Source organism: Spermophilus citellus, assembly GCF_964194105.1.
Source record: "Spermophilus citellus genome assembly, chromosome: X".
In the NCBI taxonomy this organism is placed as follows: domain Eukaryota; kingdom Metazoa; phylum Chordata; class Mammalia; order Rodentia; family Sciuridae; genus Spermophilus; species Spermophilus citellus.
The window spans coordinates 41,680,247-41,699,368 of NC_138190.1; the positions used below are offsets into that span (position 1 = coordinate 41,680,247).

At 38.2% G+C, this 19,122-nt stretch overlaps 1 protein-coding gene across 1 annotated transcript in view; it reads right to left on the reverse strand.

Annotated features, from left to right (window-relative positions):
• The window catches only part of CCNB3 (cyclin B3), a gene marked incomplete at its 3' end in the record, with an annotated part of 54,987 nt that overhangs the window by 20,123 nt on the left and 15,742 nt on the right, over positions 1 to 19,122 (reverse strand). The window contains exons 4-6 of the mRNA XM_081277943.1: positions 10,082 to 10,206; positions 2,240 to 5,264; positions 845 to 940 (exon numbers count right to left, since the gene is read on the reverse strand). Coding sequence (XP_081134069.1) covers positions 845 to 940; positions 2,240 to 5,264; positions 10,082 to 10,206 — 3,246 coding nt within the window. The remainder of the gene's footprint in view (positions 1 to 844; positions 941 to 2,239; positions 5,265 to 10,081; positions 10,207 to 19,122) is intronic.

Consider the following 19,122-nt stretch of genomic DNA (forward strand, 5'->3'; position numbering starts at 1 on the left):
TTAACTTAATAAATTTCAACTTGATGATGGTCACCAGAGGAAATAATCTATACTCCATAGAGATCTGTATGTCTCAGCTAGGATGCTTCAACTCATGATGGGGTTTATCTGGATATAACCCCCCTCAAGATTCAAGGAGTATGAGATATATTAGAAAAAGAATGGACTCTGAAGTCAGATAATCAATTGTTCTCTACCTATAGAGAAGATAAGATATTCACCTACTAAAAATTCTAGGTGGTTAATAATCTTGATCTTATCTAGTCCCTTGTGAGAGACAGAAGAAATTTGGAATTGATAAATATTAGTAGTAAAGGAGACTAGCAGATTTCAAAAGAAAAAGAAAACTGCACCAGATTAGAGAGCTACAAAAAGCTGTGATCTAAACAAACAAACAAAAAAGTTGTATTCTTAAATTCAATGCCAGAAACATGCACAGAAAAAGGAGATTTCTAAAAGCAACTATCCAGAAATAAACTACTTGATCAATTTTGTGTCAGAATATCTCCTTCATACCTAGAACAGCATGATTATGGTCTTCAAGGTAATCAGACTTTAGTCCCTGTCCCAGCTCTACCACAGGCTAATAGTAAGACTCTGGGCAGTTTCCTCTAAATGTAAAAGGGAGATAGTAATACCAACTATCATGAAATTAATGGGAGAATTAAACAAGATAATGTCTATAAATCTCTAAACACAGTTTCCAACTCATAGTAAGCTACCAATAGATACTAGTTGCTATTATTGTTGTTTTCATCATTATTATTCCCTTCCCTGTCAACTTGTAGGCTGAAGGAGGAAATGAGGACTAGAAATCATTGCCCACCCCCAGATACCTACATACCTCTCTCTTTTTCAAGTAACTGAAGATATCCTTGGCATATATTGAATTGAAACATGGATCGCTGTGGTCCTTGTCAATATCTTCTGGTATGGTCATCTATTTAGAAATCACCAAAAGGATATATTGGAAGAAGAAGAGAAAGTCCAAGAAAATCTTAGCTCATACACATCAAGGATGACTCCTTTCTCCCCACTGACTTTTTATGCTAAGTTCCTCAAGCCTCATGTATTCTGGGCTATAACAGAGAACCTCTTGGCCCTCTAATACTCATACTGTCCAGTGATTCAGAAATGCCTAATATACGAATATCATGCCCTAGGAACAAGGTATCCTTTTTACAAGAATACTCAATTCTCTAATAAAGGCATCTTATTTTATTATTTTAGCTATATCACCTGCCTTCTTAAGTTCCTTTTATGGCCAATTATTCTTAGTAGCCTTTTCCTTCCTTCTACATATTTTCCCAGAATGTTTTGCCCATATGAGGGTTATTTCTCCTACTGGATGCTAAATCTCATCACTTCATTCTTCTAATTTACAACATGGAGACCACCTTCCTTGGGATATGTCCCTGTGAATTCTGCTCATATTTGACTAAAGTCCACTGTAATGCTGATTAAAATTACTAAGAAAGGTAATTTCCTGAATGAAATTGGCTAAACACTATTGCAAAGTCCAAATATATAGGACAATATTCCAGATGCTTTTGGATTTAAATACTTTCTGATTGCCTAGGTCTATCACTATGACAATCAGAAAGTCAAGATATTCTACAAGGGCTGTGGTGGCACATGCCTGTAATCCCAGTAGCTTGGAGACTGAGGCAGGAGAATTATGAGTTCAAATCCAGCCTCAACAATTTAGTGAGGTCCTGAGCAACTTGTTGAGACCCTGTCTTAAATTTAATATATATATATATATATATATATATATATATATATATATATATATATATATATATATATAGGGCTGGGAATATGACTCAATTGTTAAGTGCCCCTGTGTTCAATCCCTGGTACAAAACAAAATATCCTAGCTACAAGGCCAGCAACAAAAGAAAAATGTCAAAGAACCTAGTAACTTCAAGCTATGAAAAATAAGGTGATTCTGCATCACCTATCATTAAATAAAACTAGAAGTAAACTCCCAAAATATCCCCCTCTCCCAAAGTAGAAGGTGTTCCTATAAATTACTACATACAGTTCAATTCCTTAGGAAAGCAAATAAGAAGAAACCTCTTTGGGGCTATGGGTATAGCTCCTTGCAGAACACATTCTTTGCATATGCAAGGCTCTGTTTCAATCTCCCCAGCAGCAAATTCAACAAAAATCTATTTTCTAGGAGCTACAAAAATACAGAGAACACATCATCGAATTTAAGAAGAAAGATAAATACCTCCTTTTCTATGCTCTCACTCTGAGATGAAAAAGGTCCTTTGGAATCAGGTTCACATTCACTGGACTGGCTGGTGGTACTGTACTGTGCATTGCACATGTTGGCAGCACTGGATTTGTCTGTACTGGTTTCAAGGGTAGTGCTGGATACACGTGGGTCGTTCTTAATATCAAGGGTCAAGAATGTTTTGGAAAAAGTGTCTTTCTTGTGAGTAGGATTTTCTTCCAAAGCCAAAGGATCTTTAAAGGAGAACTCCTTCCCAGAGATGGGTTTCTCGTCCAAGTCTAATATCTCCTTGAAAAGGAATATCTCCTTTGTGGTAGTTTTCTCCTGCATGGCTAATGGCTCCTTCTCCACGTTGGACTTCTCCTGAATGACTAATGGCTCTTCAGGTATGGTCACCTTCTGAATGTTGAGCTTCTCCTGCAAGGCCCAGAGCTCTTTCAGGGTAGCCTCCATCTCAGCACTGGGATTCTCCTGCGAGGCCAATGGTTCCATGAAGAGGCCTCCCCCACCAACTGTGGGTTTCTGTTGTTCCTCGATGCTGGGTTCCTCGTGGAAAGCCAAAGCTTCCTTGAAGTGAGCTCCTGTGTCCATGGTATACTGCTTCTTAATGGTGGAATTCCTCGGCAAGATCAATGGCTTCTTGAGTACAGTCTCCTTCTCAATGCTGGGATTCTCCTGTATGACCAAGGGCTCCTCCAAGAGGATCTCTTTCTCTATGTTCAGAAACTCCTGCAAAATCATTGGCTGATTAATAACAAACTTCTCATCACTAGTAATGTTCTCATGCAAAGCCAACTGCCCCTGAGCATCAAGCTTCATTAAAGATAATTGCCCCTCTATGCTTGGTGCTTCCTCAGTGGAGGGCTCTTTCTCCAAACTGGAGAGCTTATTGAAAAGGGACTTCTCTTCACTGATGCTTTTTTCCTGCAAAGCCAACAGCTTCTCTGGGGAGTCTTCTTTAGTACTAGTCTTCTCTTGCAAGACCAAAGCTTTCTGAAAAAGGGACTCATCTTCATTGGTAGGCTTAAAATGCAAAGAATGTGGCTCCTGAAAGAGGAATTTCTTCTCAGTGATAAGCTTCTCCTTCAAAGTTGCTGGATCCTTACTATCTGATTTTTCTTCAGTGGTGATCTCCTGAAAGAATGATGGTTGCTTTAAGAGGGACACCTCCTGCTGGTTGGTATGCTTCTTTTTCAGTGAAGATGGCTCCTGGGAGAACTTCTCTTCAGTTGTAGGCTTCTTCTTTAAAGGCAATAGCTTCTTATAGAGTGATGACTTTTCAGATGTGGTCTTCTGCAAGACCAATGGATTCTTTACCAGGAACACCTTCCCATAAGTGGTTTCCTTCTTTTTTAAAGACAATGGTATCTTAGAAAGGACTGTCTCTTCAGTTGTAGGCTTCTTCCCAAGTGACACTGGCTTCACATAGATGGAATTATTTTCTTTATCAATTATATCCTGCCAGTCTGACAGTTCTTTCCAGAAGGGCACTGAGTAAGTAGTACCCTTTTTTTTCTCTAAAGACACATTTTCTTCTTTAAAGGACAATGACTCCTTAACCAGAGACTTCTCTTCAGAAGTAACCATTTGCAATACTAGTGGCTTCTTCATGTGGGACACTGTCCCTTGAGTGGTGGGCTGCTGCTTCTTTAAAGACAAAGGATTTTTGGAAAGGGTTGCTTTCTCAATGGTATGTTCCTTTGGAAAACCCACAGCTTCCTCAAGAAGTGATTCCTCCTTAGTGGGAGACTTTTGGGGAGTCAATGGCTCCTTAGTGAGTGATTTCCTCCCCAAGGTTACTGTCTGAGGCTTCAAGCAAGAGATCACCCCCTGAGTATTAAACTTCTTATTCAAAGGTGATGGCTTCTTTGTGTATGTTGTCTGCTTAATAATATGCTTCTTCTTATAAGAAACTAGCTCCATAAAAGATTTATCTTCATGGTTCCTATTCTCCTGCAATGCCCGTGGCTTCTTCAAGAATCCCACCACCTCTTGAGTCATGTGCTTCTCCTGCAATGTAGATGACTCCCAGGAGAGAGACTCCTGTTCAGTGGTAGGCATCTTTCTAAAGGGTGATGGCTTTGTGATGAGTGACTTCTCTCCAGAGGTGACCTTCTGCAGTACTAATGGTTTCTTCAAATATGATATATTCCCTTGAGTAATGCATTTCCTGTTTGAAAAAGTCTCCTCAGTGGTAGGCTTCTCCTTAAAATCTGATGACTCCTTGAAGAAGGACTCTTCTTCCAAGTCTATCTTCTCCCACAAGGTCAATGATGTCTTCAAGATGGACACCTCTTGTTCGGTGGCAGGCTTTTCTTGCAGTGCAGATGGCTTCCAAAAAATGGACACCTTCTCAGAAGCAGACTTTCTCTTAAAGGACAGTGGTTCCTTAGAGAGTGACTTCTCTTCAGAGGTGACCTTCTGCAAAACTAGTGGCTTCATCACATTGGAGATCCTCCCCTTTGTGGCATGCTGCTGCTTCTTTAGGGTTAATTGCTTCTTAGTGGGAGATGACTTCTCAGTTTTAGGTTTCTTCCGAAAACTTATTGGCTCCATATCAAAAACTTTGTCATCATCATTGTTGTCCTGGGAAGTCCACAACTCCTCCCAACAAGACTTCTTCCCCTGATGTGTGCATGTCTTCTTCTTTAAGGATAATGTCTTCTCACTGATGGCAGTCTCTTCAACTTTATGCTTCTTCCCCAAAGTCACTGTCTCTATAACAAATTCATCATCACTGTCAGTCTGCTCCTGCAAGGATAGTGAATGCTTTAATAGAGACATGTCCTCATGATTTCTGCACTTCTTCAATGACATCTTGTTGATGTGTGTCTCCTCAGTAGTTGTTTCCTCTTTTAAAACTAATGACTTATTGATGAGCAATGCCTCTTCGGTAGCTGGTGTTTTGAAGTTGGTGGATATGTCTACAATGAGTGTTTTCTCCATTATATTTGGCACTGGGGTGGTAGAAGCTGTTACTGGTGAGATTTCCAACTTATACCTGCAAAGCAAACAATGTCTGAGTAAGAAGAATATAGTTCTTGCAGTCCTCACCTACCATCTCATTTTGTTGCTACATGAATTAAGGTCTGGAAGAAGAAAGGGCTTCAATCCCGAGAGACAAAGTAGAGGGTAAAAAATAATGGGAACCATATTAAATCAAGTAAGCAGCATACTATATAGTTTCTATGCCTAGGTCCCTACACTTTTTTACAATTTCCCCCTGAAATCCATTTTATGCTGTCTCTCATATGATTTATTACTTTTATTTTATACAACTTTTGTTATAATACTTATCACATTGTATGAGTTATCTGCTTACGTATCAGTCTTCCTCACCAGCTGCAATTATTTGTCTTTGTCTATTAGCACCGAACATCTGGTAAAACACAGGCTCAAATTAATATTGTTTGGAGGCTAATGAGAGAGGCAGGGTTGTAATTAATTTTGGTGGGATCTAATCACATTCCCTTCACCTTAGGTTATTCAAAAGACACTTTCCCAATGAAAGTAATAAAAAGAGACCAAAATAGAAATTTGTCACATGTGTCAGTGCAAAGCTTTGTTCTGAATAGCATTTTATGACCAATTAGAGTGCCTAACCTAGTGTGACCAAATTACTGGAAGACTAGAAATCAGAATAAAAAAGAGTGATAATTAAAGGTAAATAAAATCTCTGAACAGGGGGAATACATGCCTCTAAACATTAGATATTATTTAACTCCACTTACATGAAATATTCAGAATAAATACATCCATAAAAATATATCAATAACAGAAAGTAGATTAATGGTTACTGAGGCTGGGATCAGGAGGAGTTGGAGAGGGGGACTGGAAAAGGAAAGGGACTCCTAATAGGGTTGGGGTATTTTTGATGGTAATAAAATACAAAATCAGATAGTGGTAATAGCTATAGAATTCCAGAAATGTAATTTAAAAACACTGTATTGTAAAAATTAATTGAGCAATTTAAATAAAATTGCCTCAAAAGTTTTACCAGACAAGACAGGTTCCAGGTCCTTCCTAATGAGAACTTTTAGAGGCAATATTCAAATAGTCTAGCTATGATAGGAACATCCATTCTGATTGGAAACAGAATGCCTGAATTCAAATCCTGGCTCCTCCACTTATGACCTGAGTTACATTGGGCAAGTTTAACTCTCTGTATTTCAGTTTTTCCACATATAAAATGGGGATCATAATAATGTCCCCTTCATAGGCTTCTTGTGACTATCTGACAAATTAATATGCTTAAAACACTTACAGAAATGATATAAATAATTTCATGCCAATAAGTTAGATAATTTAGATGAAATGGACAAATTCCTAGGAAGATGCAAACTACCAAATCCTATTAAGGAAGAAATTTAAAAATCTGAATAGACCTGTAATAAGTAAAAACACTGAATTAATAATCCAAATCCTATCCTCAAAGAAAACTCCAGGCACAGATGGCTTCAATGGTGAATTCTATAAAATATTTAAAGAATTAATACCAGTTCTTCATGAAGATACCCTAAACCACAAAGACATCACAAGAAAACTAAAGATCAATACCTCTTATGACTAGAGATGTAGAAATCCCCAACAAAATACTAACAAGTCAAACCCAGCAATGTATAAAGGGTTAAGAAACCTTAATCCAGTAGGAATAACCCAGGAATACAAGCTTAGTTTAACATCCAAAATTCAATTCATGTACTATAATACACCAATGGAATAAAAAAAATTGATCATTATCATTACATTAAGAAAAATCATGATAAAATCCCAGCCTTTCATAATAAAAAGCACCCAACAAACTAGGAATAGGAAGGAAATTCCATAAACTAATAAAGGCATATACAAAAAAAAATACAAAAGATAACATCATGGTTAATGGTGATACAATATCCCCCCCAGTGATGATAAGGAGGCCCAACTCTGACACTCTTTTATTCAGCACTGTACCAAAGGTTCTAACTAGGGCAATAAGGCAAGAAAGCTGGGAGCAGTGGCACACACCTGTAATCCCAGTGACTTTGGTGGTCAGACAGGAGGATCACAAGTTCAAGGCCAGCCTTAACATTTTAATGAGACTCTAAGCAATTTAAAGAGACCCTATCACAAAATATAAATAAATAAATAGAGTTAGGGATGTTCTTCATTGGTAAAGTACCCCTGGGTTAAATTCCCAGTACCATTTTTTTATACCCAGGATTGAACCCAGAGGCACTTAACCATTGAACCACATTACCAGCCCTTTTTATTTTTTATTTAGATACAGGATCTCACTAAGTTGCTTAGGGCCTCACCAAGTTGCTGAGGCTGTCTTTGAACTTGCAATCTTCCTGCCTCAGTCTTCTGAACCATTGGGATTATAGGTGTGCACCACCATAGCTGGCTCCAAAATTTTTTTAATAAATGAGGCAACAAAATTCTACACAAAGACATCCCTATTGGAAATGAATAAGTAAAATTGTCTGTGTCAGCAAATGACAATGATTTTATATAGAGAAAAGCCTAAGGAACTCCTACACACACACACAAAAAAAAACTATTAGAATAAATAATTTAATCAATAATCTGTGCTTCACCATACTTGTAATGATCTGTCTGAAAATGAAATTAAAGGAAAAAATCCAATTATGGTAATATCAATAATAATAAAATGCTAGAAACAAATTTAATAAATCACATGTAAAACTTACACTCTGAAAACTATTTAAAATGTTGGAATAAAGATCTAGATAAATAGAAAGACATTATATGTTCATGGATTAGAAGACTTAGAATTGTTAAGATGGCAGTATTTGCCAAGTTGATTTACAGATATAAGGCAATTTCTACAAGAATCCTAGCTGACTTATTTGTAGAATTTGACAGGCTGAACCTAAAATTTATGTGGAATTGCTAGGCACTCAGAATGGTGAAAACAATCTTTAAAAAGAAAAAGGTTTGGAGGATATGTTAGTCAGTTTTTCGTCATTGTGACCAAAATACCTGACAAGAACAACTTGGAGAAGGAATAGTTTTATTTTGGATTCACAGCTTCAGAAGTTCAGTCGATGTTAGCTGACTCTATCACTCTGGGTATGAGGTGAGGCAGAACATCATGAAAGAAGGGCATTGTAGATGAAAGCTGCTCAGCTTATGGCAGCCTGGGAGGAGAGAGAGAGAGGAAGGGGCTAAAGACATATATAGTCCAAATCTGCACCCCCAGCTTAGTTCCTCCAGCCACACCCCACCTGCCTATAGTTACCATTCAATAGCCCATTCAGCTATCAATTGATTAATCTAGTGATAAGATCAGAGCCCTAATCATATCCTAATAGCTCCATCTCTGAACCTTGTTGCACTGAGAATTATGCTTTCAACACACAAGCTTCTGGGGGTACATTTCAGATTCAAGCCATAACACAGGATTCACAATTCCCAATTTCAAAATGTACTACAAAGGTACAGTTATCCAGACAGTATGGTACTGGCATAATGATAGGTAATGACAGACATATGGGTCAATGGAATAAAACTGAGAGTCCAGATATAAACCCTTATATTTATATTGAATTGTTTTGACAAGTATGCCAATACAAGAGGAAAAAGATTAGTCTTCTCAAGACTGGGTAAAGTAAATATCTCCATGCAAAATAATGAAGTTAGACCCCTAACCAACAACAAAGATTATCTAAAAATAAATCAAATATCCAATTAAGAGCCAGCATCAGGTCAAATATGCATGTAAACCCAACCTCAGAATTACATTTCAGCAGGAAACCAAGTAGGTATAAATGCTAATTTTCTGGTTTGATTTCTTTCTGCTGGGCAATTAGCAAAGAGTTCTATGCACACAGCAGGTTAATTTTCTGGAGTTCCTAACCTTTTCTTTTTTGTTTTTTGTAGAGTACTAGGGATTGAACTCAGAGGTGTACTTTATCATTGAGCCATATCCCCAAGCCCTTTTTATATTTTATTTTGAGGCAGGGTCTTGCTAAATTGCTTAGGGCCTCACTAAGTGCGAAGACTGAACTTGAACTTGAGACTCTACTGTCTCAGCCTCTTAAGTCTCTAGATTACAGCTGTGCACCACCACACTCAGCTCTCAACCTTTATATCACTCACTGGAACCTATGCATAGCCCTGCATAGTCATTTACCTAATCTATTCAAATGCAGATTGGAATAAGAAATTCTAAAGAAGTAATTCCCACTAGAATAAAGAGAGAATACAGAAATGTGTCACTCTCTACTTTCTAAGTCTTTTTCTAGTAAGAGTGGCCTGGGGATATGGCTCAGTTTTGGAGTGCTTGCTTAGCATTCATAAGGCCCTGGGTTTGATCCCCAGCACCGCAAAGAAAAGTTTTCTCAGAAGCAAATTATTTTTCCCATCTTAGATGGGCAATGCTCATCTCTGCTTGTGAGCATGTAAACAGTTATCTGTAACAGTTGGAGGACACATGGATTTGGCCCATGGAGATAGTAATTCCTCTTAAGTGACAAGGGGCAAAGCTTCTGATGAGATAACTGGTGAACTATCAGTCACATGCTGAGAGTCCCTTGAAATGTTAAGTTGCCTCCACACTCCCATGCACAGACCAGCTCAAACAGAGACTGAATTACCAAAATAGAGAAAAGATTAACATAAGGTCTTTTGGAAAATTCTCAATAACAACAATGGATCTTTCAAAAACACACACACCATGAAAGAGGAGAGTGAAGTGCCCTGTAACTCTTCAGCATTCAGGGTAAATATGCTAGTCACCACTGTGGCTCACTAAACATGTTCTTGGGGAAGACAAAAGGATGTCACACACTTTTCTTTACCATCAAAAACAATACCATCTGAATCCCCTCTTACCTTTTCATCTCCTTGTGTTTAGCAGATCCGTAAACACGCCTATTCTTTCTTATATTCTTGAAAACATCTTTTACAATCTCCTTATTGGCTTCCTTCTTGGACTGTGCAGGTTGACTTTGAGAAGCCTATAAAAAATGGGAGGAGCAGACCAGAAATTGAAGAGAACCATGACTTACCCAATAAGTGGTTCTTATAAGAAAGTCTGGACCTACATCTCCATCCTGAACAACTGTGTGTTCCCAGGAGTGATAATCCAAATATCTTACAACTGATAACAGTGGAAGCCAGCAGGAAAAAAAAAATCAGTATAAAGTACTAGTTTATATTAGCTAAGTAGAACCCTAAATGCTGCTATTCCATGGAATATGAGATATAATTTTGATCACCATGCCAGGCATACTGACTGGCAAATAACCGAAAAGAATTTTTGTTAATATCATATTCTACTTTGACCTGAAAAGATGTTCAAAGGAGAAAAATGGAATATGTCTGGCTTTTCTGTCTGGATATGCCAAGACCAACGAATTTGGGGGGATAGACCTCTAACATAATACTACCTGTGATAAAACTATCCTGTCTCATTTAGCGACATTTATTTAACATGGGATTCTCAGGAGTTTGATCAGCCTCTAATCCTGACAAACTCTATTAAACAATATGAAAAATTATGGAATAACGAATAATGTCAGGAAAAATAAACTTAAAAATGACAGTTTTGAAATGAAACAAATGAACTTAATTTGAATAAATACTATAATCACATTAAAGGAAAAAGGAAGAGAAAACCAAAGACAAGAAAAAACCAATTCAACTATATACCCTCAAAATATATATTCTCAGTCAGGATGGTTTGTGGAGAAATGTTGAGAGCCACAGCCGAAGGGGCCCCAGCAAACTTCCAGCTGCCAGCAAACTTCCAGCTGCCAACAAACTTCCAGCTGCCAGCTGATGATTGGCTCACAGTGGCCCCAGCAAACTTCTAGCTGCCAACTGATTGGCTCCTCTGCAGTGATGTTCATTGGGCTGTTTCCCCGCCCTTTCAGACCAAGGAGCTGCTCATTGGGGAACTTTTTTTTTGGAAAAATTGTATCACCGATGACACCATCAGCAAAAATACCCCAACACTACCACAAGTCGCTGCACCAACAAAGAGTTCACAATGCATACAAGTGAGTTCACAATGCATACAAGTGATACATAGTCCAGGCAAGTTCTGCAAGCAGTTCAGTGATGGCTCCTTTTGGAAAAATTGTACCACCGATGACACCATCAGCAAAAATACCCCAACACTACCACAAGTCGCTGCACCAACAGATAGTTCACAATACATACAAGTGAGTTCACAATGCATACAAGTGATACATAGTCCAGGCAAGTTCTGAAAGCAGTTCAGTGATGGCTATTGCAGAAGCTGTAGATTGGTTTTATCTTTGTCTTCACCAGCACTGGGATAAAGATAGGAATTCTGGCAATAATGGCTAAAGAAAAAAAGTATGTAACATTCCAGAAGGCACTAAAAGAAAACAATTTTCTGAACAATTTACATTATCTTGAACAGAATTATTAAATATAATGAAAAGGAAAGGTGAAAGTAAACAAACAGGTCTGTTAACCTCCTTTTTTGTTCACATATTAAAACAATCCTCAACAGCTGTTTACCCAATTTAAATTAAACCATTTAAATCACGTGAATAAAAAAAAATATTTGGATCCATTTTTTCATGAGCACTCATCATATAGGATATATGGACATACGTACATACAAACATACAAGATAAAACACAAGTGTGCACACATAATATAATACATACAACACATAACATAATAGTAAAGGCCTTATAACTTTTTACAGGTGAAATCTCCATTGCAATGTTTAAAATCTCTATAGTCAAAAATAGAACTGATCAGCAAAACATTAACCTAGGTCTGTATGAGCTCAAAAAATAAAATAGAACTTCATGATGTGGGAAAGGGTAATAATAAAATAGATATTGAAAAAAGGATCCTGGTTCTGTTGCAGATGTAAGGATAGCCAAACTGGAGTTCTGGATATCAGCTGTTATGGATTTGAGCCAAATCATCTTCTTTTTGGTCTGTAGAAATCGCTTTAGTTAATCTTTCTGGAATCCAAATCGGCTGCTATTCTCCCTGTGGAAAACATAAACAGACCCCCAACTCCAGACAATTACTGGGTCAGGACCTTTCCATTGTTGTGTTAGAATATCCTTCCAAAGTACCTTGGGCTTATGTACATTGTTTGGACACATATGCCTTTCTGCAGCACTAAGCCCTGATGAATCCAAATTTAAAAAGCTTAGAGTAAAAAAGGTTATTTTAAGTTTATCTTTGAGGAATATATACCCCTTCCCAATTCCTTCTTTTTGCTTTAATAAGTACATTTTAATAGTTTGATGAGCTCTTTCAACTATGCCTTGTCCCTGTGGATTGTGTGGGATTCCTGTTATATGAGTAAGGCCAAATGATGAGCAAAATTGTTTAAAAGAGGTAGAAGTATAACCAGGGGCATTATCTGTTTTTAACTGTTTTGGAACGCCCACAGTGGCAAAATTTTGTAAGCAATGAGCTATAATATCTTTAGTTTTTTCTCTGGCATGAAGGGAGCCCATCAAAAATCCAGAAGAAGTATCAACTGTAACATGCAAATATTTTAATTTTCCAAATTCTGGCAAGTGTGTGACGTCCACCTGCCAAATATGGTTAGGTATCAGTCCTCTAGGATTGACTCCAAGATTAACTTGTGGTAAAAAGGTCACACAATTTTGACATTGTTTTATTATTTGTCTAGCTTGTTCCTTAGTTATTTTAAAATGCTTTTGTAAAGTATTAGCATTGACATGGAACTTTTCATGAAAATTTGTAGCTTCTTCTAGTGTAGAGAAAATATGTATGTCATGTACAGTTTTATCTGCTAATTCATTGTCCAAACTAAGGGCTCCAGGCAATCCTGTATGTGCCCTGATATGTCCTATAAAGAATGGATCTTTTCTGTCCCAGATTAGACTTTGTATAGTGGAAAGCAAAGAGAAAACAGTAGAGGAAGGGGAAATCCTACCAGCATCTTCAAGGGATACTATAGCATTAACTATATACTGACTATCGGAAAATAAATTAAATACAGAATCTTTAAACATCACAAAAGCTTGTAATACTGCATTAAGCTCTACCTTTTGAGCTGATTGTTTGGGTGTTAAAAATGTAAAAGTTTGATCAGGAGTAACTACTGCTGCTATACCATTATTTGACCCATCAGTGAATATATTTGGAGCATTCATGATAGGTGTTTTTCTTGTCATTTTTGGAAAAATTACAGGACTCGATGACCAAAAAGACAATAAAGGATTAGATGGTAAGTGGTTATCAAATGAAACATTAGATTTGCACATAATTATTTCCCAAGTATTTAACTCATTAGCTAACTCATCAATTTGATTCATAGTATATGGAGTAATGATTTTCTTGGGAGAAATTCCAAACACTCCCTTTGATGCTTTTATTCCTTTGAGTATTAATTGTCCTACAGCCTCAGGATACCTAGTAAGAATAGTGTTAGGAGAATAAGATAAATGTATCCATAATAATGGACCTTCTTGCCAAAATACTCCTGTAGGAATATTTTATGTTGGTAGTACAATAAATAATAAAGGCAAACTTATATCAATTCTATCCAAATGCATATTTTCCATATATGTTTCAATGATTTTTAATGCCTTTCTTGCTTCAGACATTAACATTTGGGGTGAATTTGGATCTGATGGACCTTTTAGGATATCAAATAAAGGTCCCAACTCTCCTGTTGCTATACCTAGATAAGGCCTTATCCAATTTATGTCTCCTAATAACTTTTGAAAGTCGTTAAGTGATTTGAGTTGATCTACTCGTATTTGAATTTTTTGTGGAGGGACCATGGTTGAGGATAATAGAACTCCTAAATAATTAACTGGAAAATTTAATTGTACTTTATCTATTGCTATCTCTAGATTATAATTTTTTAATAAGTTTATAAGTGTGGCATAACATTCTAGCAATGTGTTTTTATCTTATGTGCTAATAATATATCATCCATATAGTGAAATATTTGTAGTTCAGGATTTTGATTTCTAAGTGGCTGGATTACTTTGTTAACATAAATTTGACACATAGTTGGGCTGTTAGCCATCCCTTGAGGGAGTACTTTCCATTCCTATCTCTGATCGGGACCTTCATGATTCAGTGCAGGGATAGTAAATGCAAAACGTGGACTATCCTCAGGATGAATTGGAATTGAAAAAAAAAAACAATCTTTAATATCTATAACTAAAACATACCAGGTTTTTGGAAAAGCAGACAATTGAGGAATCCCTGATTGAGCAGGTCCCATAATAACCATCTCATTATTAATAGCTCTTAAATCTTGCAATAATCTCCATTTACCAGATTTCTTTTTGATGACAAAAATGGGAGTATTATGGGGAGATACAGAATGTTGTATATGTCCTTCCGCTAATTGTTTGACCAGGTCATGGGCTGCTTGTATCTTTAGTCAGGGGCCACTGAGGAACCCATACTGGTCTTTCTGATTTCCAAGTAATTTTTATTGTCTCAGTGGCCCTTTCTGAAAATCCAACCCATGTCTCTCTGTTCCTTGATCTATTTGTATTGGTGCTGCTATACCTTGTTCTTGTTTTTCTAATCTTTTTCCTTTCCTAAAACCTTGTCTAGCCATAATAGTGGGTGCATTTTGATTGATGTTATTTGTTAATGTCAAATCTAATTGATCTAGGACATCTTGTCCCAATAAATTTACGGGAAGATGATCCAATACATATGGTTGTATAGTTCCTTCACATCCTTCAGGATCCTTCTAATCTAATACCATTACACTTCTATGGGGATTAGTCGCCACTCCTAGGCCTCGAAGCGTTTGAGTGGCTTGTTGTAATGGCCAATGTTTTGGCCATTCTTGACGAGAGATGATGCTAAGGTCTGCACCTGTATCCAGTAGCCCATTAAATTCATGTCCTTGAATATTTAGTTTTAGCATGGGGCGAGAATCTAAATTTAAAGAAAGCATAGCCCAATCTATACCTGTGGAGCCTAATCCCTTGGAACCTCTTTCTACAGTACGACTGGAAAATTTATCATGTAGGCTGGGTATTATTAGTAACTGTGCTATTCTATCTCCTGGTGAAATTACTGATATACCCTTTGGAGAACTGGCTATAATTTTTATTTCACCTTCATAATCAGGATCAATTACCCCAGGACTTATCATAAGTCCTTTTAGAGTAGAAGAACTGTGCCCTAATAATAAGCCTACTGTTCCTTTGGGAAGAGGTCCTTTTACCCCTGTGGGAATGATTTGAACTCCCATCTCTGGAGTTAGTACTGTTCTGGCAGAGGCGCAGACGTCCAATCCTACGCTTCCTCTGGTTTGTCTAGTGAGGGATTTAAGGGACAATGTGTCCTGGGCACTACCCTGATGGAGTTGCTGGGTTCCTCCAGTGCTCCGTATATTTGTGGTCTTGGGCCCCGGAGCACTGGGCCCCCCTGTCCATTTTTTGGCAATGGAGCCCGATGCCTTTCTCCATGATATCGTGGATAGACACCTGGTCCTTGTTCGTTTTTTGATAATGGAGTACCCTCTGTGGTGGTTTGAGAACGGCATTCATTAGCCCAATGTCTCCCTCTACGGCATCGTGGGCAAATACCTGGTATTCTACTCCTTTGATACCTAGTTTTGTTAAACCCTCCTCCTACGGGGCAATTCCTTTTAAAATGTCCTGTTTGTTCACAATTGTAGCATGTTTTTGGCCTGGCATCTAAAACCTGTTGTACTGCAGCTGCCACAACTTGCCCTTGTTCATTAATGTCTCTACATAATTTAATACATGTGTTTAAATCTTCATGTTTCCATGGTCTAATGACTTCTCTGCACCAACGATTCGCTTGCTCATAAGCCAGTTGTTTTAGTAATGGCATTGCTTGTTCTGTATTCCCCAAAACTCTGGGAGCTGTTTGAATAAGCCTATCTACAAATTCAGTGTAAGGTTCATTAGCTCCTTGTATTACCTTAAATAATTGACCTTGTAAACCTCCATGTCCTTGTAAAGTCTTCGATGCCCTAACCGCATCTGGAGCAATTTGTGCGTATATGCCAGGATCATATGCAATTTGTTGCTGCTGATCCACATAAGGTCCCTTTCCTAACAACATATCTAGATTTCTCTGAGGATAACCAGCTGCTGCATTTCGCCTAGCCAACTCCTTGCAAAATTCCTCATTGGCAACCTTTCGTAACAGGTATTGACCTCCATTTAGCACAGCTTTACACATATTAGCCCAATCTGCTGGCGTCATGTTCAAGTTGGTAATGGATTCGACCATGCTTACAGTGAAGGGTGCTTGAGGACCATAGGTTATTACAGCCTCTTTTAGCTGCTTCACTTTTTTGTAATTTAAAGCATGGTGAATTCGCTGCCCTCCTGCCTGCTCAAATACAGGGCATGTTAATATTTGAGATCCTGTCTCAGGATCCCAACTATCAACTGCGGGGGTTGGGAGCCTCCCAGCATATGGAGGTGGCGCTGTTGGTTGGACACTTACACCCTCTGGTGATAGAAAGGTGTTAGCAGCAGTCTCCTGTAGAGGTGGCGCTGTTGGTTGGACACTTACACCCTCTGGTGATAGAAAGGTGTTAGTAGGAGTCTCCTGTTCTAACTTTTCCCATGATGGCTTTTTCTGCTCCAAACTTTCTTCCTCTGTCTGACTAGCTCGAGAGACCTTCTCTTTTACTTGAATCTTTTCCTCTGTCTGACTAACTTGAGAGACCTTCTCTTTTACTTGAATCAATATGTCTTCTCCTTCCTCTACCATTTTCTGAACTGAAGGCTTTGGACTAAGCAAACAAGATACGAACATCCACAATGGCAATGTGCCAACTGGCAGAGTCCCTGGGCTTTTCTTTTCTATTCTTTTTAAATCTTCACCATGATGGTTCCATTGTGATATATTTAACAACTCCTCCTTAAAAAGCCATGGGCTACATTTTTGTATTGTATCAACGTATGCCCTGACTGCTCTTGATTTTACTGGGATGCCTCCTTCCTCTAACAATTTACTTAACACTCTTTCGGTTTGTTTTTTACTAATTTCTGATCCCATATTTCTACTATAATACAACCCAACAAGATAACACCAAACAAAAGCGAGAAAGAATGAAACAAAAATGGAACAACACAAAATCATTATATCAGCCTTTCTATCCTCCTGAAATGTCCATCTGTCCTTTCTCCCTATCTGTTCCTCAGACGCAAATAGTTTTTCCTCAGATGTGAGTGTTTTTTCTTCTGTCTCACTCATCTCCACGGACAGGCAACTTAAAACAAAAGTGAAACAAAACAAAAGAGGAAACTTAGAATGGCTACCCATCCTCTTGCCCTGCCCTCAGGGGCAAGCAGTTTACCTTATCACTTACCCTCAGTCATTCCCCTGTGCAAGCCACCAAATGCTACAGTCTGTCTGGGCACAATTCAGGAGCCACTTGTCAAAAGAAACGAACTTTATTTTTAGAACACACACACCACACCACATAGCTCCTCAGGAAAAACCCTGAGAGCCCAACTGCCACCACCGGCTTCCCACAAGCCTCTCAACCTCTCCCACTCCTCCTGCTCTTGAGGCTGATTGGCTGGGTCGCGTTGGCAGAGCCAAAAAAAGTCCCCCAATGAGCAGCTCCGTGGTCTGAAAGGGCGGGAAAACAGCCCAATGAGCATCACCGCAGAGGAGCCAATCAGTTGGCAGCTAGAAGTTTGCTAGGGCCACTGTGAGCCAATCATCAGCTGGCAGCTGGAAGTTTGCTGGCAGCTGGAAGTTTGCTGGGGCCCCTTCGGCTGTGGCTCTCAACAAGGGAATACAAAAATCTGTGTATTAGAATTAGAGTTATAAAAATTCATGAATTCTCAAAGTAGGTATGTGTCTGTATATTGGTTGTATATCTGTATGTGTGTGTGTGTGTGTGTGTGTATATATATATATATATATATATATATATATATATATATATAGCTATACATGTACTCAAATACACTTGTGTGTGGGTTTGTGTGTTATTTCAGTCAGTTTTTTCACCTCTGTGACCAAAAGACCTGACAAGAATAACAAAGAGAAGGAAAAGTTAATTTTGGGCCCATATTTTCAGAGGTCTCCTCAGTCCATAAAAGTTTGACTCTGTTACTCTGGGCCCAAGGTGAGGCAAGAACATCATGGCAGAAAGGTGTGGAGGAGAAGAGCAGCTCAGGACATGACAATCAGGAAGCAGATGGAAAGCTCTGCTCACCAGGGACAAACTATAACCCCCAAAGGCATGCCCCCAGTGACCTACCTCCTCTACCTACACCTTTCTTGCCTATAGTTACAGCCCGATTAATCCATATCAGTAGATTAATGCACTGGTTAAGTTAAAGCTCTCATAACTCAATCATTTTACCTATAAACTTCCTTGCATTGTCTCACAATGAGCTTTTAGGGGATACCATATTTCCAAACCATAACATGTGTACAGAAATTTCTTACCTCTGTCTTCTGGAAGAGCAGAAAAAGCAAATATCCCAGTAACACATGTAGTACTGAGACCTTGGTATCTAATACCACTTCCATTGAGAGAAACCAGAACTCTTTGGAGAAATGGTTTGCTATAGAGCTGGGGACAGAGTTGGAGTAAGATGAGCCTGGAACGTCTTGTTTATGTTAGAAAGAAAATGCTCAAAAAATATTGAAAGCATGTCACAAGGACAGAGTAATAAGATTGCAAGGACTCCTATTGGAAAAATCTAAAACAATTTGAGCACTAAAATAAAGTATAGTGAACTATGAACCACTGAAAACAACAGGAATTGATGAGCCCACACCAATAATTACAGGGGAGAAGGGAAGGCTCAAGCTTGTAGCAGAATGACAGGGAAAGACTGGTAAATGAGGAGTGAGTGCTGGAGTAAGAAAAATCATAATAAAGATTAATTTAGGCAGAAATCATCAAGGATGGT